This window comes from Astatotilapia calliptera, chromosome 7 (assembly GCF_900246225.1).
Source record: "Astatotilapia calliptera chromosome 7, fAstCal1.2, whole genome shotgun sequence".
Classification (NCBI taxonomy): domain Eukaryota; kingdom Metazoa; phylum Chordata; class Actinopteri; order Cichliformes; family Cichlidae; genus Astatotilapia; species Astatotilapia calliptera.
The window spans coordinates 27425554-27453368 of NC_039308.1; the positions used below are offsets into that span (position 1 = coordinate 27425554).

The 27815-nt window shown below is 39.7% G+C and overlaps 4 protein-coding genes across 16 annotated transcripts in view; 3 read left to right on the top strand and 1 right to left on the bottom strand.

The window, feature by feature from the left end:
• Positions 1-14353, top strand: part of LOC113025917 (ankyrin-1-like) — a 77029-nt gene extending 62676 nt beyond the window's left edge. For 2 of the 6 annotated variants that reach the window (XM_026174160.1, XM_026174161.1), the window contains 8 exons: positions 156-230; positions 1427-1558; positions 1713-1871; positions 7364-8021; positions 8148-8418; positions 8761-8832; positions 10384-10478; positions 10683-10749. In XM_026174160.1, the coding sequence (XP_026029945.1) occupies positions 156-230; positions 1427-1558; positions 1713-1871; positions 7364-8021; positions 8148-8418; positions 8761-8832; positions 10384-10452 (1436 nt within the window). In that variant the 3' untranslated portion in view covers positions 10453-10478; positions 10683-10749. Of the gene's footprint in view, positions 1-155; positions 231-1426; positions 1559-1712; positions 1872-2492; positions 2565-7363; positions 8022-8147; positions 8419-8760; positions 8833-10383; positions 10479-10682 lie in introns of all 6 variants that reach the window. The other 4 variants (XM_026174162.1, XM_026174165.1, XM_026174164.1 and 1 more) reach the window with 4 other exon arrangements.
• A 2123-nt stretch (positions 14354-16476) lies between these two features.
• On the top strand, positions 16477-19689 carry LOC113025918 (eukaryotic translation initiation factor 4E-binding protein 1-like). Its single transcript, XM_026174166.1, has 3 exons — positions 16477-16763; positions 18895-19086; positions 19573-19689. The coding sequence occupies exons 1-3, from the start codon at positions 16628-16630 to the stop codon at positions 19602-19604; spliced, it is 360 nt and encodes a 119-aa protein (XP_026029951.1). The 5' UTR covers positions 16477-16627; the 3' UTR covers positions 19605-19689.
• Positions 19690-22295: 2606 nt separating this feature from the next.
• LOC113027337 (nodal homolog 2-A-like) lies at positions 22296-24519 on the bottom strand. The gene is made up of 3 exons (XM_026176955.1): positions 24088-24519; positions 23037-23791; positions 22296-22934 (listed from the first exon to the last, which is right to left on the bottom strand). Exons 1-3 carry the CDS (start codon positions 24386-24388, stop codon positions 22782-22784), a joined length of 1209 nt encoding a protein of 402 aa, XP_026032740.1. The 5' UTR covers positions 24389-24519; the 3' UTR covers positions 22296-22781.
• A 1586-nt stretch (positions 24520-26105) lies between these two features.
• The window catches only part of LOC113025919 (low-density lipoprotein receptor-related protein 2), a 29443-nt gene continuing 27733 nt past the window's right edge, over positions 26106-27815 (top strand). For all 8 annotated transcript variants that reach the window (XM_026174167.1, XM_026174174.1, XM_026174173.1 and 5 more), the window contains exons 1-3: positions 26106-26198; positions 26774-26896; positions 27149-27394. In XM_026174167.1, the coding sequence (XP_026029952.1) occupies positions 26141-26198; positions 26774-26896; positions 27149-27394 (427 nt within the window). In that variant the 5' untranslated portion in view covers positions 26106-26140. The remainder of the gene's footprint in view (positions 26199-26773; positions 26897-27148; positions 27395-27815) is intronic.

Consider the following 27815-nt stretch of genomic DNA (forward strand, 5'->3'; position numbering starts at 1 on the left):
TAAAAAAAATATTTTTTTCCACACATCAATATCTGTTTGACTTCCCAAATACGTTTTTGTGTAAAACAGTATACTATTAGGTCATTGAAACATCTTTTACTTGTGTGCTGTATTACATGTTTCTAAACTGTGTGTGTGTTTTTTTTTCTCATTAGCCACAGTGAATGCCATGGAGAGGACTGAGCTCAAAATCAACATCATATCCGAACAGCTGGGTTTAAGCTGGGCAGGTTAGTCACACTGGATACTGTACAATCTGTATATAAAATGGATATATAGCCATTTGAAAAAGAAATTCAAAGCCACATTGTGAAAAACTAAATGCACCCTGATTGCTTCAATAGAAAATAGCTACAAAGTTGGACCATGCAATGCTTATAAAAACTGCAAAAAAAAACAACCCAAGAGCACCATCTCAAACTCTACAGGCCTCAGTTGGCAGTTGTTAAATGTTAAAGTTCATAATAACACAATTAGAAAAACACTAACGGGCTCAGGTTTGCAAAGTTACATTTGAATAAATGTCCTTTAGACAAACGAAACCAAAATGGAGACATTTGACCGTAATGTACAAAGCTACGTTTGGTTGAAACCGACCACAACAGATCAGCACTAACACCTTATAGCAGCTGTTATAACTCCTCTATATGCCTATATATATATATATATATATATATATATATATATATATTCACACCAGTGTGTGAATGCGAGAGTGAATGAATAGTGGCATTGTAAAGCGCTTTGTGTGCCTTGAAAAGCGCTATATAAATCCAATCCATTATTATTATATGTATATGAATCACATATGAGGCTATCAATGGTTCCTGTTAGTTTAGAAAATTAGGAAAAACACGTATAAGGGCAGGATTATGTTGTAACAGACACATCACTACTGTATTAGTGTACAGAGTTCCTCGGTTTCTCAGACGGATCAAAGAGTCGCTTATCACATACTGTTTGAAAACATCAAGATGGCAACTGAGAAAAGAACAGTTATTAACCAGTGGGTTAATGAGTCCTGGCTAGGTACATCTTTTAGATCCGGTCTATGATGTAGACCACTAAACCGAATATTAAGGAAACCCCTGCCAGTTGTTATTCGTCCAGATCAGAGATCCTACTTATGTTTGTCCTTCCCGTAGACCACACCACCGATGACCAGCAGGAGCCCACGTCTTGCTGTTTTGTGTTATGCTCCAACCCAATTATTTGGATTTAGCAAGTTTCTCATTATCAAAGTCTCCCATCCAAGTTGGTGACTAAGAACGAGCAACAGCTTTTACTAATATATCACAAATCTGCAGGTGTGCCATTATACTTAGATTATTCACTTCATCTGTGAGTGGTTATACAGTAGTATTTTGGACTTAGTTGTATAAATATGTGCTTTATGTTTCTTTCTATTCTTAACTGTGTCCATTAGAGTTAGCACGAGAGCTTCAGTTTGGTGTGGACGACATCAATAGGATCCGTGTGGAGAATCCAAACTCCTTGCTGGACCAGAGCTCTGCCCTGCTCAACCTGTGGGCCAGCAGAGAGGGCAAAAGGGCCAAGAGTAAGTTAGCACTATATCCCTTTAAAATTCAGACCAAACGATTAAAACTTTGACTAGTGCAAATATTTCTGTGTCGGGGCATCCTTATCTGTGCATGTGACAGATATTTAAAAAGAAAAGTTGAGTGATAAATCGTGGAACCTTTGCCTCTCAGTGGAGAGCCTCTACTTTGCTCTGAAGAACATCGATCGTGCAGATATTGTAACCTCTTTGGAGGGTCAGGCTCCGCAACCAGCACCTGGTTCTTCAGAGGAGGGCGCCTGTCGGCTTGGTGACCGCGACTCCACTCTGTTGTCCCCCAGTGTCATTAATGGTAAGATACAGGAACACATTAAACATCCTACACACAGGACATATAAGAAGGGTCAGTTCAACATTTTTTTTAACAAATTACCTCTTTACGGTTAATTAGCAAAGATATGCTGTGCCTTAATTTTGTATTTTGTATTGTTAAATAGATTGACTTCTCTAGCTACATGTGTTGTAATTACAGAAAACAAAGGGTTCAATACTTTTTATGTTTATTGCAAGACTGATGTTCTCATGATGGTTTGTAACCGTCAGAAATGGAAAGTTTTCAGGAATTTCCTGTTCAAGAAGACTTTAGAGGCAACAATAATGAGAGGCTCAATTTACTGTGCAAGTGCAGTATCTGGTGTACTTGGTCATTTCCAAATAGATACATCCACAAAATATCAGGAAATGCAGATGTAAATGGAAAAAACACGGTGGGACCCCACAAAAAGTTGCAGAAAGCATAGAGCGGAAATTATTTCCTAAAAAAAGTCTTCACTGCCAAAAATCAGAGACTAAATTCTTCAGCCCAAGAAGGTGAGGCTTTTATTCTCATTTACTTTCCACCTCTGAAAACCCCTCCTTGCCTTCTCTGAGTCTGGGTAACAGCCACTTTACCTTGTCTCTGTTGCCCCACAAGAGATCACGGACACAAGGCCATCGCGCCTAGTGCGCAAGCCACGTGTTATTAGACCCCCGTTTTTCAGAAGGGGTAAGTTGAAGGGAACTTGGGTTGCATGGTGGTTTGCTGCTCATGACCTGTAGTGCACATGATGATGATGATGATGATGATGAAACCAATGATAATGATTCTCAAATACCATTTTTGAGGTCTCAGGAATGGTGTCATTCTTCCACCATGAAGCAAGCTTTTTGCAGCATGCAGTAACACCGCCTCTCCTCACTGGGGCACACATCATTTTATTTTCATTTTTTTAATTTATTTTTTACTTTTTCTTTTTACGTTACACTTTTTCACACCTCATACTTGAGCCCTAAACATGATGCCATTTATTCTTCTGACTCAATATGAGAAACGAGGATAAGTCACTTTTTCTGACAGGGGTTTAAGTCGTCTGCAAAACAGCCAACAGTTAACGTATGGGTAACGTTCGAGATTTTATAGATTACATGTGGGTGTATGTGTGGCTCTGCGCGCGTGTGTGTACACATACATGCACGTGTGTGTGCATACACGCCCTTATGTGTCCTGTCTGGGATGGATACACTAGTCAAAAGTGGCGCTGGTGCACAGATGACAGTGTGCTCTGGGCCTCCATACCTTGTTTCTGTCCCTGCCTCTTTCTTTCTCTTTCTTCTGTCTGAGAACAAGATAAAATTTCACCTGTCACGTTGTGCTTGATCGACAGCAGACATTGGTCCCCAGCGACAATGTCTTCTTGCAGTCTTGAAATTTTGTCTTTTCCTCGGGATCCTGTCCTACTTTCTGTCTTTTTTTTTCTCTGAACCTGTAACATGTCATATCTGCTGCCCAGCTGCCCCGCTCCTCCTCGTCCTCCTCCCTTCTCTTGCTCTTCTTCCTCCTCACAGCTCTTCCTGTCCGACCTCTGACCTCATATGACCTCATGTTGACCTCTGGGCCTCCTCTTCTCTTGTCATCTTATTTTCCCGCGCTCCTCCCTCGTTCAGTCGAGTGGGGACCCTCTCCTCCTCTTTAAAACAGCTCTGTGTGTGTACTACAGTTTGTGCATGTGCATGTGTGTCTGTGCATGTGTGCACGTGTGTGTGTGTGTTTCAGACTTATTTATTCAAAGTAAGTCAAGTAAAAATGACATCATATAGCCGAGCTTGAAATTTATTCATACTTTTTCTAGTTTTCTTCCAAGATTATAGAGAGTAAGTTCAATATTTTAGTTACACAAAAATATTTTAAAATTCATTTTAACCCCAACACAAGATGGCCATTTGTAAAGGTGTGCGTGGGTGTGTGTGTTTGTGCGTTTGAGCACAGAGTTTCTTGAACAGAATAACGTTTGCTGTTTGTGACATCTTTTATGTGCATGGCATGCTTTCAATGTATGACGTTTTCTTCACAGTGTAAAATATTTTCTCTGTTCATTTATGTATTTCAGTCTTTTATTTAACGCTATATTAACAAACAAATGTTTTCTTTTTCTTTTTCCTGTAAAATAAATGGTGTGTGTTTTTTAATGCTACGCTATAACACATGGTCAGCTGCATAGCACATAATGCTCAACATACAATGTTGCTGTGGTGGTCTTCATTCATGGGCAAAATAATCACATGTTTGGTAAGTTACAATTTGAGTGGTTTAACACTTAACCATTGTGTAGTTGGTTTGGCAGTTACTATATGTAAAATTAAAAGAGCTAAATCCAGTAACCAATGAAAAAAAATGCCATGAATTATCTATAACTAAATTTTCTATGCAGTATTTTTTTGCCCAAGTCTGATGATGGCCTTGCTGCTAACATTGTGTGAACGTTATTTGCCAGCAGGGATTTTACTGTGAGGTGTGTGTTGATTCTGGTGTGTATGGTTTTTTTGTACATCCGAGCGTCACCTGTGAGCTAAAAGTGTGTGTCCTCCTTGTGTGTTTTTAAATGAATGCAGTGTTGTGCGTTTATACATGTATGTGTGCGTGTGAGTGTGTGTTTGCTGTGGTAAAGTGTGCTGTGTAGTGCTCTTCTCTTCTGTTTCTTGTACCATGAGATTCTCCGTGGAGTTTATTTGTGCTTCACTACATTTTGTGCCTTTGACACCTGTGTGAGTGTGTCTGTGTTTCAGCAGCAGGAGTGAAGGGAAGGGCTAACCCACATTCATCTAACTCATTCTAACTCTCATTCTAATTTTGATTCATTCCCTCCTTGCTCACCTCATTCTGATGCCACCTCTGATCATTCTGGCCCTGTACCATCCCAGAAACACACACATGTGTACCCACACAATGGACCATTGTTGCATAAACTCTGAGAGACAATTACTTTACACAGTAAAGGTGTATTTTACCCATTACAGTGTTGTGGATCACATCAGAAAAGGTTTAGATTTTTAGCTCCATAGATGTGCGTACTGTGATAATTAGTATTAGTGTGTCATTGAAATATACAGAAGTAGATTTACTGATAGTACAACAAGGTAGAATTGCTATGTTGCTTTACTCAGTCGTTTCTTGCCCATAGCCTCATTACTACATTAAATTATGGTTAAATGAACAAAAGTAGCGGTGCATGAAGGTCTAAGAAACTTTCTGTGGTAACTTTCAGATACGTCTCACTTTAAACTGTGTTTTGTTTCCACAGATGAACGTCAGAGCATTTTCCATTTAGTACAAAGAGATATCAGGATGCCTTCTTGGTGGGCATAAATTCATGACTGATTCTGTTAAAAGTGTATTTAAAAAGATATTACACATTAAATGCTAATAGGGTTTACACACTTTTTTTGTATTTAGTTCATGTGTACTGTCCCTGATGCCAGGATATAGTGAGGATCAGGAATTAACATGTTTCATTGCACAAAGACATTTGAACTAAAAGTATTATTTTGAGTTTAACCTCATACTATACTCATTCTGTGGGTTGTCTATTCGGCCTGCAACCTCACATTACAGCACAGCCTCTACTTTGTGCTTTACAGTGGTTTATCATTGTGATCTGTCAGTGTGCCGTTCTTTGTTTCATATGGGTGAAATACAACTTTACTGTTAAGTCTCTATTCATCTGAACTCACTGACACACTAGTTTATTAAAAATATTTTGTTAACGGAATTAACTAATCCAGATTTGTGTCAAAATATAAGTGTTACCATGTTCAAGTATCACCAAAGATCAACATATGGGTTATAAGCTTCGAGTTAAATGAAATGTGAAAAATATGAAAAATTTTACATTCAGAATGTTTTATTATTATTATTATTATTATCATTATTATTATTAGATATTATTATTAGTAGTAATATAAAGTAAATGTAAAAATAGTCTTAAAAAATAAACAATGAAAAAAGACATTAAAATGCCACTTCCTCAAAATATATTTTTAAATGTATATTTAATAATTTTTAATTATTTATCAAAGAAAATAAAACAAGCTTTGAAATGAAAATCTCAGATCATGTCAAATCTCAATGAGATTACATAAAGATTCTAACAAAAATTTGAATTTTCTTTTTAAAATATGTATGATATAAATTAGAACCAACTACAGTGTGTGACTGTGAATTTGACTGTGTGCTTTTGTGCGTCTTTTTGTCAAGTAGTCCAACAAGCTGCATAATAAGTGTCATCCTGGAACTAATAATAGAAATGTGTAAACCAATCTAATTGGATCTAATATAATCAACGACTTAGTCAACGACTTATGATTTAGCAGGATAAGATTAAACAACACATCATGCAGTGATTCTATTTTTTTTAGTTACCCTTAGATTAAAAGTTGTGTGTGTCTTTGTGTGTGTGTGTGCGCGTGTGTGTGTGTGTGTGTGTGTGTGTGTGTGTGTGTGTGTGTGTGTGTGTGTGTGTGTGTGTGTGTGCGCATGTGACTTGTTTTATTTGTTTATTTTTCTGAGTGGGTGCTGGGCAGGGGATCTTTTGCGTACAGACACATGAATGCATGACTCTGAGTTGCAGCTGCAGTCGGGGAGAATGCGGCAGTAACTTGCATTTTCTTTTCCAGAATTTGCAAGATGCTGCTGATTCCCCCGCAGAGACTTGTGACAAGGGTTGGAACGATAAGCGATGTTTCATTACATGTTTGGCAATTGTATCACAGCTGCTACTTTAGCACCGGAAACAAAATTTGTGCAATCCTCTATGTGGAAAATCCAGGCTTTACCCCAATTAAACCTACCTTGAAAAAAAAATTATAATAAAATGTTGATGTAAAGCAAAAAAGGATGAAAATTTATACTAAAGAGAGTAAAGCCTTAAATTATTAAAAAAGAATATCGTGCCAACCCCACAATCAATTAAAGAACCCTACACTCATCTTTCTTTTCTCTTATCGAGAAACAGTTTCTGTTCTGCAGATTCACTTTCCGAAAGTGGGAGCAAGCTAGAGCCCAGCATCACTCACCTCACAAACAATGGATGACTCACCAAATTCTTTTATCTCTCACCTCACAAATTGCTGTGTCCCAATGACAGTTACCTGAATAGCTCTGCAAACTTGAAAAGAAATTTTTTTTTTATTCGATTAGCCAAAGTAACAGTTTTTGAGTAATATCATTGTGTTCTGCCTTTTAGATCGAAAGCGTGAAAGCAACATGTTGGCTGGGATTAACTGAGAGTCAAGTCAGAATTACTGGCTTAGCATCAAGGCATCTTAATCCTAAATTAGAATTCTAAATTGTGATTGATAAGTAATTGATTAAGAGAAAGTCTTTTGTCTTGGTATATTGGGACAGAGCTGAGCCCCACTGTTTCGCTGGTAGGTTGGAGAAACAGTTGTCCCACCACCTCCCCATCCTCTCAGTGGCTGTGCCTGCTTGGTGTTAGTCTATCTCTTGTCTCGCTCCTGTTTTCCCTCCAGGTTATGGGCTGGTGCAGGAGGAGCTTCTGTCCCCGGCCTCCATGCAGTACAGCTTGCCATCTCCACTGGGCGTGGAGCCCTACTGGCAAGAGGTCTCCAGCCTCGAGTGCGCCCCCATTGCCACCACAGAGGAAGATACATTAATGGAGATGTCGGACGTTCAGGTGTGGCCAGCAGGGGTCAGCCCCTCTCTGGTTACAGTGGAGGACTCATCACTAGAGGGAAGCAGTCGGGCTGACGACTCAGAGGGCGCCACACTCTCCTTACCCTGCAGCTTGGGTCGCCCAAGCAGTGGAGCCAGCGGGGCCAGCGGCTCCATCATGGAGCTGGAGGAAGAGGAGGAGGAGGAGGAGGAGGAAGGGGAGGTTGAGGAGGAGGAGGCACCACAGGAGCCAGCAAGTGCACTGGCGGAAAGGGACAGGGTGAGAGCCAGTGGTGCCGTTCCCAAGGTCAATCTAAATGGCCAGCTGGGAGGTCAGAGGTCGGACGTGAGGAGAGTGGAGAGTGTGGCTGTAGGAGGAGGAACAAAAGGAGGAGGTGGAATGGTAGGGCTGGGCTCAGTGGAAGGGATTTCTGTTGTTTCAGGCCAACAGGTGTACTCCCAGAGGTGTGAGATAACGGGGCTGGGTCGAGCTACAGAGCACAACGGAGACAACCGGTAAGTCAACTGTGTGTGATCGCCATCACTCTATATTTGTTTCTTTTCCACTGCCTGTACTCAGAATTAACATATGTGCTTTCTTTGTTTCCCTTCCCTCTGGTCTATTCACATTCTGCTTTTCAGGATGGTGGGAGGAGGAGCATTTCAACCCTACATGCCAGACAAGGACTCCCTACAAGGCTGGGTGGGCTCGGTGTCATCAACGCGTGACGGCAACGTGCCAGGCTTGCATGTGGCCCAGGAGGCTCTGCTGACTCCGGTGTGTGACACTGGTTACTCTCATGTGCTGCGTGGGCGCCTCCTGCAGGGCACGCAGCCCTTTGACAAGGGGCTGGGCTTCTCTCATCAGGAGGCAGGCCAGCGAGCTTGGGAACAGGAGCAGAGGCGGGGACAGGTCAGGTTGCAACGCCGACCACCTGCCGCTCCCTGCGCCTGGAGGGGGAACATCTTTTCCATGTTTTCTTTTTTTAATGATCAACCGGGAAGATCGTCATTCAGTTTGATTTTTTTTTAAAAAATCATCAACAGCTTAATCTCACTGAACGATCATCAGAACAGATGATTGACCACAATCAGTCACAGAACCAGAGCAGAATGATGTGTTGCACAGCTCAACACATCTAATGAAAAGCTGCCCATTAATATGATTTAACATTTGTGATTGAGAACACCTTGTTAAGAATTAGAAATGGATTTTTTAAATATATATAAATTGTGGCCTTTTTTTTCTTAACAGAGAGAGGAGAAGGAGGAGTATGTTGCTGAGGCACAGTTTGTTGAAGAACGTGGAAATGCACTTGCTAGAAAGGTGAGTCACTTTGTGGGTATTTTTCATTTGCAGTGAATCATGGTCATACCAACATTATAATTGTTGTTTATTTGTTGTTGTTATGAGTTTTGTGTAATTTTATTTATTCACTTATTTTGAGTTCAGCTTTCATGGTGGATTTGCTCATTTCAGTCTAGTTTTGATTGTTCAGTTGCTTTTTTTGAGTTTACCTATTTTTCATGGTGACATTTGGGTGCTTGTCATGGGCAAAATGTAAGTAATTCCAAGAGACATTACAATGCAAAACCTTGACTCACAGCAGTGAAATGTCTTTGTGCATATTGCGTTGACATATTTGACCAAACTGACAAATACTAAAACATTTGCCAAAGGTCTTTGGCTGCACAAAGGGAAGGATTGTGACTCTGCAACCAGTGCAGATGTGCTTGCCTGCAAAGCTCCAAAATTCAACAGCACATAGCCTGCCGGACTTTCTGAAAAGTTGCACAGGGAAGTTGCAATGGAGTTCACTATGAACAGGAAGAATTGGGGAAGTATAGTGAAAGATCAGAAAAGCAGCAAATGAAGATGGACATAAAGGGATGGAGGTGGTCATCAACTACACTAAGTAGGCTGTTGGTCAGTCAGTATTCACCGGCTGAAGGTGTCCCAAGAAAATATCCCTGCACCATTACACCATCGACTCAAACCTGAACCACTGATGTATGGCAGGATGGAGCCATGCTTTCACGTTATTTGCATAAAATGTGGTCCCTGCCATTTTATCTTGTGTTCGAAAGACTTATGAGACCAGACATTTTTCCAATGTTCTTTCATCCAGTTTTGATGAGCCTGCAAAGACAGTAGCGTCAGTTAGCTGCTGGTGCGGTCTTCTACTGATGTAATCAGTCTGCTTAAAGATTCAATATGCTATACATTCAGCACTTCTGCATACTTTGGCTGTAATGAGCCACCTTTCCCCCTTATATAAGTTTGAAGGACTCTGGCCATTCAGACCATTGGAATAGGACAATCATCGCTCTATTCTATTATTTTTTTTTTTTAATTGAATTTATTTATTTTCTGTATATTTTCAGTTCTAGTTCATTTGGTAAAAATTCTCACTTGTTTTAGTTTTAATTTGAACTTTAGTTGAAACCTTCTTCACACCTACTTTCAGTTTTAGTTAACACTGATAACCTTTTGTCACACCCAAGCACTGCAAACCCCGTGCTTTTTACTGTGAGTTATCCACAAAGCCTGGCCAACAGGGTGGGAAATTAACAGCAGCCACAAGGCAAATGTTGACAGCAGATATGAACTTAAACCAATTATGATTCAGAGATCATCATTAAAAAAAAGCTTTTTAAAAATGACATTATAAAAACGGGCATTTGTATGGCATGAAATCTTTTGTGACTGATTGGCTGATTAACTGTGAAATGATGGTAAATTTGTGAGCCACAGCGGCCAGGTGGGCAGACAAGTTAGTTTCCTGCTCTGGTTTCACATGGAGGCTTCAGCCGTTAACTGGTCCAAGTGTTGTTTCCTTCCTTCCTTCCTTCCTTCCTCCCTGCCTCCTTGCTCCAGGTGGCGGTGGATGTGAGAAAGGGCGCTCAGTCAGTGCAGCGCAGCAGTCTGCGGAGAGTTAAACACTGAAATACACTTTCTGCCCATCCCTTCAGGTATGGGACACAAGCACTAGTGCATCCCAGTGCTTGGATAGATGCCTTCTACGGCACCCTGTTGGAGCCTGTTAGAGCCTAATCATCTCTCATACGTCGTTTTGTCTCATTCGTTAAACTTTGGCAGTGATTTTATAGAAGCTAAGACTAATTTAGCCCATGTGATGCATATCTACTGGTGTACTCCTTGTCTCTGTTTTGTAGGACCGGAAAGCCACTGCCAAACCATCCTCCACGAAAACACGACCGGACCGCAGAGGAAAATGAGCATGGAGGAAGTGCAGACTATTTAAAAAAACAAAAAAACAAACAGAATCATCCTCAACCTGTGACCATGGAGCACCACAAAACAAAATAGAAGAGGAGAAAAAAAAACAGGAATTAAACTTGTAGTTTTATAATATTTGTAAAAAAAAATATCAACTAGACTAAGGCATGACGATACCGTTTCTTTTTCTTTTTTATACAAAAAAACATAAATGTTAGTTAAACAACTAAGAAAAAAAAAAGCAACAAAGTGCTTCCTGTGAACTGTAATCGCATGATGACTGCTGGTGCATGCCCTTTTGAACTGTCATTATCTACAAACTGAAGGGGTACAAGGTACGGGGGCGGACCCACATAAGGGTTACAGGCTTTTTTTAAGGGCCTTCTTTCCCCCAACTGGAGTGGTTTGTTTCAGCAAGTTGAGTCTAATAACACTACAGCCAAAAAAAAGAAGTCCCTCAATGGATGGTTCTCTATACAGCTAAGCCTCTGCTGAGCCTCCCAACGCTTCTTTCACTGGACCCTTTGCCCTGTTATTCTAAATGTGATATATGCACTCTATGCTACGTGGACATGTGTCAGTGTGTGTATGTGTGTGTGCGTGTATTTTTCTCTACCGCATGTGTTTCTTGCTTCCGGCTTGGCGCTGAGCCCTTCCCCATGATTGGCTTGTTGTCCCTGTAATGTCACGGCGTGCTCAGCGCTGGAATGAGAAAGCCGCCGTGCTGCCCTGCTCGTGACTTCTTGTCCGCGTGCGTTTTTTTACATTTTTAATTTTTTTTCCTTTGTGGATGAAGATCGCTCCTCATTGTTTCTTTGGGACTCGTCCACTTTGGGTTTCAGCTTTGTTTGACTGCGGATGAGAAATGAACCTCTAGCTCCCCTCGTGTTTTCAGGGGGAATGTTTTCAGACAGCGGGAATGTTTTCTTTGGAAAAAGCGTGGGTGCTCGATTGCATTGTACAGCAGCTCTGAGGGCACAAAGCTTGACTTTCTATTCCCTCAAGCTTTTCTGTGCTCTTCCATTGCTTTTTTTGTTTTCTTTTTTTTCCCCAGTAGCGTACTTTACCTTCACCCATAATCTATCAGTAGCCTCAGTCTATATGCAGTCAAATCACAGTCCTCTCCCATCAGCATCTAAAGGTCCTCCAAACCCTCTGTGCTCCCTCTTTTATCTGCTTGCAGTGGCTGTAGCGCATCACTGTTGAATTTTTGAGTCAATATTTCAAATTGTGGTGAAGAAAACATGAAGGATCTCATTCGTGTGACGATGCCGTGATTTGAGGATTTCTAAGCGAGAGTGAAATGGCAGACAGGTAGCACTGTGATCGTCTTATTAACACTGACCCCAGACTCGTGAACTGTCAAGACCCACATTCATATATAGCACAGGCAAAAGCACAGAAACATATATGAACACATTTCCAGAAACACACAAACATAGATCACACGGTTAAATAATTATTGCCTGGTCAGTGTTGTTGTTGTTGTTTTTTTCTTGTTTTCTTTGGAGTTTGCCACAGCAATAATACACAGAAACAAAAAAAAACATGAAGATGGAACGGCAACTGTAAAAGACTGGTTTCCTCAGAGAAGACACAAACTGTATCTGGATGAACAGCATTTGGCATTGAAGCTCGCCCTTGAAGTGAGTGAGTCAGGACGTACTGATGCAAGATGAGATGACTCAGCTGTAGCAGTGCGAGACCTTGGAGGCCGGAGAGTGTTTGTGTTTCAGCACTTAACGTAGCAAAATATAAACCAGGATATCTTCATTTAATATCTGTTAAGAAGCTTGCTGCTGCCATGAGGCGGAATCCACCGAACTCTGTTTTCCTTCTTTTTTTCCCTGGATAATTCAACTTGTGTTTCTGTAAATCATCAGCTCATCACCTCTGAAACACTTTATGCAGAAACTGGTTGGCAGCAGCATGAAGGAGTTACATCATAGTAGCACGCATTTCCTTAAAATCACCTATATCTCCCATAAGTACTGTAAATGCTACTGTAGCCTGAATGAGTGAGACCGGATGAATGAACACATTGGTTATACATCACGCAAATGCACTTACTTTCCACGCCCAGTCCATGCACGAGAACCTCATGGGATAATAGCACGTTTTCCACTGTTACTTCACTCAGGTTTTCAGTTCTGCTCTATCAGAAAGAACAAAAGATGTTTGTTTCTAAGTTCTGAGTCATCCTCTCAAAGACAAATGTGGGACACAAGTGAGCGATTTAGAGTTTTCTGTTGGGGCTGTTTGAGGTGGGATGGTGATGCGTGGGCTTTTTTTGGTTTGGTTTTTTACTTTTTCTTGGTGGAGCAGGGTGGTTTGGTGCAAGTGTGTGTGTAGTTTAGTTGTGTGATTCACATTAGACCAAAAAACACTGAGTGTGTGGTCAGTGCCAGCATGTCTACTTAACCTCGCTGGTGCGCTGCTCCTGCTGTGACACCACTGTTGGTTATTTTTGTCTTTACTCATTTTTTGTTTGTTGGTTGGTTGTTTTTTTGTCACAGATTGGAAAAAAAAAAAGCCAAATAAATTTTGTTGAAGCACAGGCAAAAGATTTTCCTTTCACCAGATAAATATAAAACAATTATCTTCTCATATGTATACCTTCAATTGTCGATGCACGTTATTGTGTAATCTTACCTAATCGGCCATTATGCTGAAGATAAAGTCAACAAATGACAAACAAGACGCCCACTCGACTTCACAGCTCCCACAATCACTCTGTTAGTCTTTAAGACTTTTACTGTATCAGCACAAGAATGGGGGTTGGATCCAGATGTTTTATTTCTGTGTTGAGGTTTTAATCCTTAAGATTAATACTCTAAAAAATGTATTTTGATGCTGTTAAAGGTCAGAGGTTTTTCAATTTGCATCCCTTAGTAGATTAGTTTTATTATGAGCAGCAAGAAACTGGTTCATGAAAAAACTGTGTGACCGTAGTGGATGTAAAATGGTGGATGCATGCAACAGTCCTAAAGTTTAGTGCTAATCCCATGATTTTGTTGGAGCTCTGATTGAACTGTTGCTTTTCTTTTGTATGTGAAGAAACTTTGGAAAAATGTTTGCACTTAATTGATATACTATATTTTTGAAGTGACTGCAAATCTGGTCACTGACATTTTATAAAAGAAATTGGCCATAGCTCCCATAATCTCACAGTATGTCTCACCCACTGATTTGTAGAGACCCACTTTGAAGCTTCAATTTCAGCATTTTGGTTGTTAATTTGTGTTTCCTTGGAACCAGATGGCACAAGCAAGGTTTGGATCTGGCAGGAAAAACCAAGGGACACTGCACACGTTATCGTTTATTTATTTATCCACAATCTGTCTGGTTTGCAGTGTGTAATTAGAGTTAGGTTAATTGGTGATTCTAAATTACCCATGACTGTAAGTGCAAATGATTGTTTGTCTCTATGAAATCATCAACCCCCATATTGGTTCATTAAGCAAGACTAGCAGTAATTGCCTTCACTAACAAAGTAGTTGTTCAAACAACAAGATTTCATTGTGTTTTCCTAAAGTTTTTAACTTGTGTAGAATGAATTAAAACAAATTTCACTCTACATATTTAAATTAATCACTTCAAGTCAATGTAAGTAATCTACGTTGCTCCAACGTAATCTGATTACATTAAACCACCAAATGCCAAATGTGTTGGTTTGACATGGTCAAAAATGGGTTATTGTACTTGGTTAAATCACATGGAAATAGGTGCCATGATTAAAATGTGTTCATCCCACAACAGATTTTTTTGAGTGTAGTCAGTACTCTTAAAACATGCTTACTTCCCCCAGAGGCATCAGCCAAGACTAAAATCTTAAGGATCATAACTTTGACTTTAAGGAGCTGTCTTCCTGCTTAACTTCCTGCTTAGTCACATTTGAAATCCTGAAAAAAAAAAGTCTCCACAAAGCAAAATGATGTATGAAGTAGTTTAATTATGTTTCCATACATAGATCATTTGGATTTGCCGTCTGAATTAAACTTGTCTGTGATCCTGTGCACTTCCCCAGTGTTTGTATGTACAGTATGCGAGTGTTTGTGAGTGTGTGTGTGTGTGTGTATGATGATGATGATAATGATCATGATGTTTGGTTCCAATTCTGGTTGGATCAGCGGGAAGAAGAGAGACCGCAATTTCCCAGGCATGTGATCTGAGAGGACGTGTAACCTACAGCAATGTATTTTAAAGAGTATTGTAAAATTTTAACTGTTGCAAAGAATAAAGATCACCTATACTCCTTTAGAATGGATACATGACAATGTAAACGCAATATCATATTACTCTATCCTAAGGAATGCAACTGCGCACATGCACAAAAAAAAGATGTTTTTATGAAAATATATGTATAAATATATGACAAAATATATTTAATTAGAATGCTATGCACCCTCATAGAGTTATTATGGATGTTCTTTAAGCATTATCTAGACTAGGCCGACGTCCACGTCATGGGGAATGTAGAGGCTTTGTAGCTATGACCACTTGTTTTCTTTTCTTTTGTATTGTCCCGGAGAGAGGATAAACCAACGTGAATATGTATACAAGCCTTTCAATCAGAGTCATTCTGACATGAAGATATGTATAGATCATCTTACCCTGTACACCAGCTCAAACCATTTACAAGAATTAATAAACAAAGATGTGACATAAATGTGGTGTGTTGTTTTCGCAGCAAGTGCATTTAAGTGCCGTCTTTTTACTCTGTGGATGTATCACTGAATTGGTACCGTCTCACACCTCAAGACACAGACGTGTGTCCTGGATGTCTGAGAAGTTACAAACATGCATCTTCTTAATGTTTTATTCGACAGATCCAATAATTTTATGCAATATTTATTCCCTTCTTATGCATCTGAAACCTTATTTTCGAGGAAAATGTCCCAAAGCAGTTGCACATACACAATACATACATACACGAGAACTTCAGATATCTCACATCTAAAATATATAAAAATTGTTCTTTTCCCCACAAAGTGGTGATTGAATAAACGGGATTGGCTTCAGCTTCTTTGAATCATTTGTTATATCAGTTTTTAGTGTTAAGAAAGAAGAAGGAAGAAAGATCCTTTTGGTCTGCCAAATGTACAAATATGCACAGACTGCTAATTTATTGTACTGTCATGTATGGTTAAAAGGCTGAAGAAAGAAACCCAAAAAGAGCATGATTAATATTTTTAACTGTCACAGTGTTTTCTCTTCATAAATATGTTTTTACTGTAGTTGATCATATACTGATTTGTGGAATGTGCTTAAGAATGCCATTTACGCTATCAGTGTATGAATGTGTGTGTGAATGGGTGGATGACTGGATATGTAAAGCGCTTTGGGGTCCTTAGGGACTAGTAAAGCGCTATATGAATACAGGCCATTTACCATCATCCACTGTAAGTATACAAACTGAACTTCTTTGTCATTGAAATCACTACATTTCCATCCCGTTGTAGAAATTTGCATGATTGTAGCCTACCTCTGTGCTGGTTTTGAAAATCTTTTGTACATTTTGAACAGTTGTGCATTTTAATCGCACGACAAATGTCTTATAAAATGTGTTTGCTGTATATTTTTATTGTTGCTGTTGCTGTAAAGTGTTCTTGCAGAAATGTACCATTGCATGTATTTGATTGCTGCAGATTAGGAGGGAGGAAAAAACTACAACATCCACTGTCAACATCAAGTGACGCCCCCTAGTTTCAGCCAATCATAGCCCACCGCCCCACGTGTCGTTTTGTAGGAAGTTCCTGGGATGTTGTTTTGGGTTTTCTCAGAGCACGTGGAGGCATAGTGTAGCTTTCCATGCTCAGTCTGCGGGCGTACATGCAGCTCTCCTCATCTGTGGAGTGTCATTAGCGCATAGAGTTGAGAGATGTCAGCGGGAGGCCAGGCCACCAGGAGCCGGGATATCCCCGCCGTCAGGCGGGTCGCTATCCACGACGCTGCGCATTTGCCAAACGACTACTCCACGACCCCGGGAGGAACTCTGTTCAGCACCACGCCTGGAGGTACTGATGTCCAGAATGAGGAAAGAGAGGGATTCAGAATAATCTGTATTTATTTTTACTCTTTATTTGCTTTTTTTTTTTTTTTAAATAGGCAGTACACGCCTATTACAGAAAGTCTTAAGAAACTATACAAACTGTACTTGCAAAACTCAGTAATGCATATGTGCATATGACCTGAATGACACAACAGTGGGTGACAGTCTGAGCGGCTGGTTGAGTAAACAGCTCTCTGTAGCACCTACCTGAAAGCAGCAGTTTGAACAGTTTGTACATGTCAGGGGTATGCAGAGGGTTAAGGAGTTTAGAAAGCAGCAGCACCAACTTTTGTTTTGGTCTCAAAAGCCAAAAGGTTTGCTCACATGTGAATTATTTTCCTCTTCAGATGCTAATCGGAAAAAAAATTATAAAGACAGTTTATTTGCTTTTATATATCTCAGAATTTTAAACAAAAGTTCCAACACTGCAGTTTACTTAGTATCCCAAAATCATGATTAGCTTATCCATATGACTTAGAGACAGAGAAATAGAATAGAAATATCCTTTATAGTCCCCCACTGCGGAAATCCACGTATTCCAGCAGTAACGTGGCAGGCAGACGGGGCATGGAGATTCACATAAAAGTAAAGAATATAAAATAAAAAACAAGAAATAAGATCTTTTACAACAAATTTACAACATTAAAAAAAATACTGTACAGCTATTAAAAATAGTATACTCAAATTTAATAAATGTGCAGCCGAGTGGGATAATTTTTTTAAAAGATATCCAAAAAGTGCTGTATACTTGTGCCTGACAAAAACAAAAAGAGAGAGATATTTGGAGTTATGTTTGAAATCCAGCTCCAAAAACAGTTCGTGGTAATGGAGGTAACTGAGGTCCTGTCATGTTGTCTTGTTAATGTTTGACAGCGTTGGTGTGTCCCGAAGTATAACAACTAGCAGAAGCAGTACTTTATGGATCCACGTACTGCAGTTGTTTAACAAAACCAGAGATTATTTCAGTGTATTTTACATGGCTTTATTCCTCCGCCCTTAATTATTTTCCCATTTATGCTGATTGGAGACTTATAACTGCATGTGTCTGATGGCTCTGGTTACAAAATCTAGCATTTTGCCCCCTCTGCATGAGGTTTTTATGTGCATAAGCTTTAATCTAATGTGGAAGTCGTCACTTATGAATGGCAGCTTCAGTGTCATTATCCAAGAGTATGGGCAGTGTGCAGCCTATGTTTACTTGCATATACAGTTTACGACTGTAAGGTCAAATGTTGGCCTGTGCTCAGTCACATCCTATTTATAGTCCTGCTATTACAGCAGCCTGTTGTTGAGCTGCAATAGCAACATGTTTACTAAACATGGACACACTGGTTGTATTAATCATGAACAAGTGGGACTAATGATTGTGAGAGATCACAAAAAAAAATCCAAAAGCTTACTCACCAACCAACATAAAATGCCAACTGCTAATGTGAACATTTCAGAAAACTTTAAAGCTGTAGCCAAAAGAAAATATTTTAATCTAAACTGAATTGGTCAAGCTACACACAACAGAGATCATCTGAGGCCGTACTCAGGACCTGGACCAGCAGTAAGCTCAGTTTTGACCTTTTTTTTTTTTTCCTCATTTTGGGGGCTGCCATTGTTTTATTTTAAACATTGACAAGCTGGGGCCTTGGGAAGCTTCAACTGCAGAGATAAAAGTTAAAAAAGAAAATGTTTTCCCTCAGCGGTCGTGAGAAACCTGACTCAGAAGCACATGCCCACTACAACTGATACTGTGTCCTGTAACATTAGCAGGTGGGACACAGATAAAACACAAGTGAGTCACTGAATATGTACCAACATAGCTGATATGGGCTGCAAAATTGGGCTAAATGTCATGGGCGTGTATGGACCTGTGCATTGTTGGGTCACACTAGCAGAGAAAAGCAGGCAAGCTATTTGCGCACCAACATGTTTAAAGTTTAGATTAATAGTAGTAGTTTTAATCTTTATTTTATTTCATCATTGTTTACATTTGATTTATTCCATGTTATTTTTATTTTGAAATCTGTTTTAGTGTGTACAAGGATTATCTGCTGTACTGGAATTTTCCCAAATAGTCATCACTTTAAGAAAATGCTAACCCGCAGGTACCAGAATCATCTACGACAGGAAGTTCCTCCTGCAGTGTCGGACATCTCCCCTGACTCGCACGCCGCCCAACCTGCCTGACATCCCAGGCGTCACTCGGCCACTCAAGCCCGATGCCTCCAGCGACACAAACCAGTCCGATCAGTCGCTCAGCAACAACACGGACCACAGCGTGCATGCAGAGAGCGCAGGTAAACGTGTGCAGTGGAGACCAGTCTGTGACCATTTGGCAAAAATAAGGATTCCTTGACTGATTGAGTGGTTGTTGATGGCAGCAGGTGGGAAAACAATTTCTTAAGGGCCAATCATTTCAAAGTAAACTTTACACATTATGAAACTTTGCAGGCAAACATTCTTCATGTCCACTTTCTTTTGTTGACGACAAACATGGAAAACTGCAGGTAGCTGTGGTGATCTGCTAGCGACCAAATCAATCACTAGAAGGTTTTTGATGCAGCACCTTGCGTGCAACTAATTTTATTCAGCAACAGCCAACAGTGTCTAGGAACCACTGCCAACCAGTCGGGGATTACACGTTGTTTCATAGCAACCGATTGAATGTGATTGTATCACCTTCAATATGAGCAATGTGCACACGACGTTACATAGGAAACTTCATTAAACTCTTATTTCTATTAATTGTCCATTTTTTGTTGTTGTTGTTTTTTCTTTTATAGGTGAAGATGCCCAGTTTGAGATGGACATCTAAAGCGGGTCAGCTTTAAGGATTAAAGCAACATAGTTTATAGTTTTTGTTTACCGGTATTAAAAAAGCATATCTTTTAAAACGATGAGCCTTTTTTCTGTGTAATCTGTGTTCAGAATTGCTCTGAAAACGTTTTGTAATGCCTCTCCTGTTCAAGTGTGCATGAACAGTTTCTTTTCTTTGTATGATTTGTGAAATATTTGACAAATAAGTCAAGGTTTTGTTACAATTAAATAATTAAAATTTTATGTAATTTCATTCATTTCTCAACTTTGATGACTTGTCTTTAATTTGTTTTTACCAATAAAAAAAGAGAGAGACCGATCTGTTTATAGTGAAGTCTTATTTCACACCTTGCAGTAAGTGACTCTGACCATTTGGTGTCAGCAGACAAACTGTTAACTGAAGTTCAACTTTAGAAATCATTTGCGACCATATTTCTGGAAGTCTGATGAATGTATTTGTTATCTTTAAGTTTTGGTCTGATCATCAGCAACTACTGAGGGAAACTTTCTTTTTCGTGCTATTGTTGGCTAGAGAATAAGAAGGCTTTGTTTGTGGAAAAACCAAAGTGACCCAAAGCTCTAACGACAGAAGCTATAACACTAAAACTAAGCTAAAATATACCCACAGTGCATCCTGTAGTGTTGCGGGTAGCTGCAGCCTCAGCTTAGGTGGTTTGGTGAGTGACAATGACCCAAATAACTTTCTGGTGTAAAATCTAAAGAATATTTTGTGAAACTATTGTGAGGACAAGTTCATATTTATTTTAAATCTCCATTTTTGGGAAGGGTTACAATATAATGATAAACATATTTACATGCAGTAAGATGAGATGTTTTCTTCATTCACCTCTCCTGACCTTATCTGCATTTTTGGTCCCTTCATTTTATCTATCGGTAACTCCTCTCTTCAGATCTTAGTGCCTCCCATCAGAGGTGTGAGAAGAGGAAGCGATGAGGAGACGGAGGGGAAAGATGAAAACAGGCATTTAAACTTATTGGGCATCCTTACCTCGGGGTTGTTAATTTCAAGCAGTGTCAATGAAATATGATGTTTAACTGCATCATAAATAGTTGTCTAATAAAACTGGTAAATAGATGACTGCTGTATTTTATGACCTCAGATGTAAAGGTGCTTATGTTTTATATTTTAGGGCTGCTTTTAATGAGACTCACAACATGCAGCAATGTGATAAAAGATATTGGATACGGTCAGATGTTTGCACACAGTTCTCATCAGCATGAATACCCTGGTAATTTGGGACTTTTAATTCTTTTTTTGAACTGTTCTTTTTTCAAGGTGTAGTTTTTTTTATCTGCACAAGTTTGAAATTATTTGGGTGATTATTGATTAACTCCTGGTAGTTTCTCTTTTCGTTTGTTTAACAGTGCTCATTGGAAACAACGACACTCAGAACAACGGGGAAGTCCGAGGAACTCAATAAAGAGATCTACACAAGTTAGGAAGGTTTCTTGAAGCCATTTCTAGACAACTGCCAACTCCACAGCCATCTGACAATTATATGTAAATACAGGATGAGAGGAAATTGTTTAGGATGTTCAAGAAAAACTCAGGAACCACCAGAGTTCAAGCCTGCCACGAAGTGGAAACTGCTGAAATATTAGCGTCAGTGTCCAAAGTGACGTGAGCTTTATATCAACATTGACTGAGAGGGTGTCGACCAAGAAAGAAGCCCCTGCTCCAAAATCATCACCTTCGAGTTTGACTGCAATTTGCAGTTAGATAACACAAATATTGAGGTATTTGGTCACAATAACAAAAGCTATGTTAAGGAAGGGTAAAGGTGGCTTTCAAACCTATGAACACTGTCCCAACTGTTGGCATCATGCCCTTGGGCAGTTTTGCTGGTGGTACTGTTACATTGCACAAAGTGAATGGATTAATCTCATAATTATTCAACTTCACCTCAAATCAGCAGTTAGATGGTTGAAATTTGGACATAGTGTCAATAGTTGGCTGTTCCACAGGACATGATCTCTCATTTTGGAACAAAGCAGACATTAAGCTCCTGATGTGACCTTTTTGAAACCCCAACATCATCACAATTGAAAGTTTGCAGACTACGGTTAAAAGCCATGTACTTGCCAGGAAACCAAATGAACTCTACCAATTTTGCCAAGAGGAGTGGTCAGATATCCAGCCAGAATTATGCCAGGTGCTTGATATGGCTACCAAAAACAACTTGTTGGTTTTGAACTTACTAAGGAACATTCAACCAAATATTAGTGGGGGTGTATGTATAATTTTGGGTGTGAATTTATACTATTAGCCTTCTCTAATCCAAATGACACAGACCCAATAGACCTAAGTGCCTTCTAGTGTTTTGTTCAGCAGTATCTAGATCCTGGGTTGGTTGTTTGTTTGTTTGTTTGTTTGTTTGTTTGTTTGTTTGTTTGTTTGTTTGTTTGTTTGTTTGTTTGTTTGTTTGTTTGTTTGTTTGTTTGTTTGTTTGTTTGTTACCTTTGTACAGTCAGGGGCTGTTTGTGAGACATTTCCATCTACAGCCTTGGACACCAAAACCCAACAACTCCTGTGCTTTTAATTCTAGTGTGTGGTTTTTCTGTTAACAGGTAAGAATATTTCTTTACCACCAACATTTCAAAATGAAAACACAATTTGGTCAAGTTGCTTAAGAGAAAAAAAAACAATTTATTGCTCTATTATGGCCTATATAGCAAATATACAAATAGGTCAATGTGACCCAAACGTCTCAATAAAGAATATTAATAATATTGATAATGATAATAACTAAAGCGCTTACAGTAAACCATTCTGTAATTTCAATGGTATTAGAGGTTCAGTCTTGAAGCATAAAAACAACATAGTTTCTGTGACAATATAGTGCTTAAGTCTGTGATCATGTCGTGCCTTTTGAGACATGGCTATTAAAAGGCACAGCTTATAGTCCCACATAATTTCCTATAAACAGAAGCTGTTTCATAACTGTTTAGCTCTGTAATTTAGAGAGAATCGTCCAGGATATATACTAGAAGCTTCCTGCATCACATCAGCAGTCTCTGTCCTGGACAGCTCTGTGCCAGCAGACACGCACCCACTTTGCCGCTCTGAGATCCCAGTACTCTCGCTGTAGACCCCTTTGGTCCCGTGGTTCACAAGTTGAAGGGTTATATGATTTCCCTTCTGCAGGCGTTTCCCTCATTGGCAGCCACACTCCTCCACCACCATGTCGTCTTGATGCCTCATGACCATCTTTCCATCTTCGAAGTACAGCATGGAGATTGGTGCCAGGTGTGTGGGCACACAAGACAGACAGGGTGCCTTGTCTGGATGATGATAATTCAACAGGCTCTGGAGAGCGGAGAAGAAGAAAATAATTGATTAGAGAACATCTATTCATGCTGTTGGGGCATTATCAGTACTGTTGCATATGATGAGGTGTTTCAGTCTTACCTGTATGTATGCGTGGTTAGTAGGGGTGTAGGTCTCATCTACTGGTGTGGGACAGGTCCCTTTGCAGCGATAAGCGTTGTATCGTTTGGGATAGACAATCCACTCACTCCAGCCGAGTTTCTCAAAGTCCACCCACATGTCCACCTTCCTGCACAGATGATCCTTTTTCTCCTCTTGTGTTGCCTTGTCGCTGGGAGCATCTCTCCCACCCTCCTCTCTCTGCTGCTGGGTCTGCTGGTCCCTCTTTTCTCTGCTACTCCTCATCCTGGAGGGTACGTGCTCCCTGCCCAGACCAGCGTACTTGGAGTGCTTTGCTGTGCGGATGAGCATTGGTACTCGCTGGTCCTTTGCTTCATGCTTTAAGAAGACCACCATGATGACCCTGTCAGCTGTAAGGTGCTGAAATAATTCATGCTCCTGCTCTCTCTCCTCTGGCTTCTCTTCCCCCATCCTCTTTGCGAAATGCCCCCGATGCTGCAACCAGCGATGGACTATGTGCGTCATGTTGAACACTTTCCAGGAGGACGGCGACATCAGTGAACTGGGATGAACTCTAAGGTGGCCAAGAAGCAGCCTATTCTCGGGGCCGTGCATGCACCGCTCACTGTGGGAATGGTAGATGTCTATTGAAGCGCTGGAAGATTCTTTAAAAGCTGGCAGGCGGATGCGAAGCTCAGCCAGCTGGACAATGTCGCTTGCAGACATGGAGGACATGTCAAAAGTGAGGGACCATCTCCTGCCAATCTGCTGGCAGCCTGAAACAGATACGATAAAAGACATTTTTAGAATTATACCACGGGGTAAAGCTATGACTTATTTAACAATAGACATGCAAACTATTAAAGGGGAATAGAGAAAAAAAACACATTTTGTAGTAGTGTGTCAAACTAAAGTACATTTTGCTGCTAAATGTATTTATGAAGTTCTTCTGTTTGTAAATTATTCTTTTTCATCCATATTTTCTAAAAGAAAAGTTGGGCTACGTGGCTTTCAAATGGCTTTCAAAATACCTAAGCCCGTTTTCGTAATTTCCCTGATGTTAAATACTCACTCTTAGCGACCAGGCTGATCACAGAATCGGAGCTGTGAAGATTTTCTTCGTTCCAAGTGTGGGGCACGCTGTCAGCCTGAGTACTGATCTGGTCTTCGATCAGCATGACCCGGTAGAGATGGATCATGTAGTGCGGCAGACTGTTAAAGCGGTGCCTCTGTGCAGCGTGTCTGGCCCCACCGTCCCGAGCTTTCCTCCCACGGAGCAGTTTATCAGGGTGCATCTTAGGGATGGCGAGAGCCTGAACCAAATCCACTAGAAGAAGAAGCGCAAAAGCGAAATCCACAGCTCGTCTCTTCATAATTTGTCGTGTTGTCTCTTCGGTAGGCAGATCCAGAATGATCAGGTGTAGTCCCAGAACCGGATTTATAATCACGCGTGTCTCTCTGAAGTTCTTTGAAGACAGCTGTCAGGCCTCTAATGGCTGAAGGACGCCTGTGATCTAAGCGGTATAACAGGGACCTCCTATGGGCTATCGAAACAGAGTGCTCTTTGAAGTGGAGTCCCCCACTCTGATTGATGTTTTGTATACTGGCGATCCCTCAGATTAAAAGGCATGATAATATTTTTAGCTAAAGAGATTATGAGCTACACAATTGCGCCTTGATTAATTGGGAGAAACAAGAGAGTTAATCAAAAAAACTGCTTTTTTTTGTATGACATCATTAACAAACTGCGCAACCCCTTGTGTCCTATTTCTGTCCAGGACACAAGCGGAAAATATAACAGGTTATTTTAGACCAAAATAAATACGATTTTTGTTTGTTATTTTTTTAATTAATTAAATTTAATTTTAATGTATTGTTAATCTTAAAGGGATGTCAGTGCTCAGAAATGAATAAAACGAACTGAACATTTTCAATAAATATCAGGAAGCCTAATCAGCAAAATATTAATAAACAATATGAAAATATGCGGAAGCAAACCGGTGATCTCCTTAATTTACTGTTTTAAAAGAAACCTGCAATGCGTGTGTTCCGGCATATTATCAGAATAATATAATATAATATAATATAATATAATATAATATAATATAATATAATATAATATAATATAATATCAATACATATAGAAAAACAATTAAAATCAAGGTAAAGTTCAAAGACAGTATAATTAATTTGGGCCACTGTTTTAGGAACTGTAAGTCATTCCTTGCGTAATATTGCGTTTCCAAAGGCACACGACTTTCATCGGACGCTAAAGCCATTAAAAGCTAACACACCCAGAGTGATAACTGCCCGCTAATCGTTTCCATTCATAAACTAAACAGCTTCGGGACCTCAGTTAAAAGAAGAAAGAGCCCATGTACAAAGCTGCCGTGCTTCTGATGAAAACATTTAACAAAAGGTGAAACTGTTCAAAGGTGTCGTTTTATTCCTTTAAGTCATTGTGACAACATCAAACAAATGTATTCAAACTAGCTAGTTTTATGTAAAACTTTAACTAATTCGTTTCAATTAGTTGGACGAATGAAAAGCAGTAGCCTACTGTCAAATTGTTTCATTAATTGACATAACGAAAGAATTTCATATTGGATATAATTCATGTTTTCATGTAACAGCGCGCACGTAACACAACCAGATGAAAACCTTAAAGTGCACTGCACACACAGTAACACGGTACCATGTTGAGCCTGAAATACTAACATCATTATCTAGAAAGACAGTGCAAAAATATCACTGCATGCACACACATCGTAACTGTTCTTCCGTGCGTAAAACCACAAAACCTTTCGCAATGGGCAATAATTCATCAGCCTGACTTGGTGGTAGAACTTCATCACCAGCTAATTAAAAAAAAGAAAGCTCTCCAAATGCAACTTTAAATTAACTTAATTCAAGGGTGCGGTTGCTATTATTAAAAATAATGTAAGTATGTTTTATTTGGCACTTTTTAAGAAAACGTCGAGTTTAAGTTTAAACACAGCGGAATAAATCAAATTTTATTTCTCGTTTTTAACTTGATCGGAAGTGACTCTATCCGCCGCAGCTACCGGATAAAAGCGTTTCCTCTCAGCTGCTGCTGTTTATCCCGATGAGCCGCGCAGGTCGACATGGATTGGCGCCTGTTGGTTTGTTTGATTTTTCTGGCGCATTTGAGAGTTTTGAGAGGTATTTTTTTTTCTTTGACTATCCAAGGGTAGACACTTTCAGTTTCACAAAAATAGGCAAACCTGTTTCTGCGGGGTGGATTTTAGGGTTCGCTATATGTCAGGGTTTTGCTTGTGTGCGGCAGAGGGATGTTCAGGGTTACGAGCTATATTTCAAATAATCTGAGCTTCATGGAGTTTGCCTAATCAGAATGATTGTAACAACGAGACAAGTTAGTATGAAACTAGCAACATTAGAGTTTCAGGACGTTTAAAATAAGCGAAAATCGCCGTTCATTGGATCCTATTTAGCACTGAAGTACTTATTTAGATCAAATCATGCAAAGGTACGCCGAGAATCATGAGCTGATATGTACTTCATTTGATATTCATTTAACCGTATGAAAGTCGTCTTTCTAATTAGAAATTTTAAATAGAATATTAAACATCTATTTCTGACTGCTTTGCATCTTTTCCCACTCACATGTCATATGATTGTACAACTTTTTGTTAATACAATTACAACCAGTGAGGAAGTTATTGTTTTAATTTGTCTGACCACATTTATTTCTTGTTCATACTCTTCACATTTTGTAGGACAAATCTCGGAGTGCAGTCATGACCAGTGGCAGTGTGACGATGGCGGGTGTATTCCTGCTGTGTGGAGATGTGATGGAGATGGAGATTGTCTGGATGGATCAGATGAAGTGGACTGCACTGGTGGGCTCCCCCCCCCCCCCCCCCAAAACCTGTGGGGGGGAAAAAAAACTCATAACTTTACACATTACAGTATTATCTATTTTTGTTTTCCTGTAGTTTGAGACTCTTTAAGTGATGTTGAACAAAACAACTTTTAAATGAAGCACAAAAGGCAAAGGACATTTTTTTTTCTCCCCTGAGCTGCAAGTGTAGGTTGTTGGTTCAGGGGTAAATAAATGGAACCTTTTAATGTTTTTGTTTTCTTTCCTTCAGGACTCCGAGGCTCTGATTGTCCACCAGGTCAGTTTGCTTGTGTGGACTCTGTTGGCTGTGTTAAAGCGTCGGCCCGCTGCGATGGACAAAAGCAGTGTCCCACTGGCTCCGATGAGGAGAACTGTCCAGTCACAGAGGGCTGCCTGGACTCTGACTGGACATGTCAAAATCACATCTGCATCCCTAAAGAGCTGAGGTGCAATGGAATAGATGACTGCATGGACAACTCTGATGAAAAGGACTGTGGTGAGGAAAATGCCCTAACAAGAAACTAAATATCATTCTGTGTATTTGTGACACTTTCTAAACAAAACTACCAAAAGTCACATTTTTCCATTACAGATCCAGCTATGCTGTAACAATTCTTTAAATATTTTGGATTTTTATCATCCACTAAGACATATTTATAGACTCATTTGTTCTGAGATATATAGATAGATAGATATAGATATTAATTAATTAATTAAAGTTAAATGGGGACATAATCATGTTAAATGTACTGAAATACAAATCAAGGCTATCAGCAGAGGTAAATCCAGATGACCAGAGGTAAAATGGCATATTTTTGGATGGAATCAAAAACGTTTGAGTTAAAGTGTGAATACACCTTTTCATGCACTGATGCATCATGCAACTAAAAATGAACATTTAAATCTTTATCCTGATT

What these genes read in the sequence shown, in the direction of transcription:
- LOC113027337 (XM_026176955.1), bottom strand. Translation starts at nt 24,388, where the DNA reads ATGAAGAGACGAGCTGTGGATTTCGCTTTTGCGCTTCTTCTTCTAGTG. An exon ending in GATCAGCCTGGTCGCTAAGA is followed by an intron (nt 23,792 to 24,087) that starts GTGAGTATTTAA and finishes TATCTGTTTCAG; the next exon opens with GCTGCCAGCAGATTGGCAGG. An exon ending in CTAACCACGCATACATACAG is followed by an intron (nt 22,935 to 23,036) that starts GTAAGACTGAAA and finishes TCCGCTCTCCAG; the next exon opens with AGCCTGTTGAATTATCATCA.
- LOC113025918 (XM_026174166.1), top strand. Translation starts at nt 16,628, where the DNA reads ATGTCAGCGGGAGGCCAGGCCACCAGGAGCCGGGATATCCCCGCCGTC. An exon ending in GTTCAGCACCACGCCTGGAG is followed by an intron (nt 16,764 to 18,894) that starts GTACTGATGTCC and finishes GCTAACCCGCAG; the next exon opens with GTACCAGAATCATCTACGAC. An exon ending in CGTGCATGCAGAGAGCGCAG is followed by an intron (nt 19,087 to 19,572) that starts GTAAACGTGTGC and finishes TTTCTTTTATAG; the next exon opens with GTGAAGATGCCCAGTTTGAG.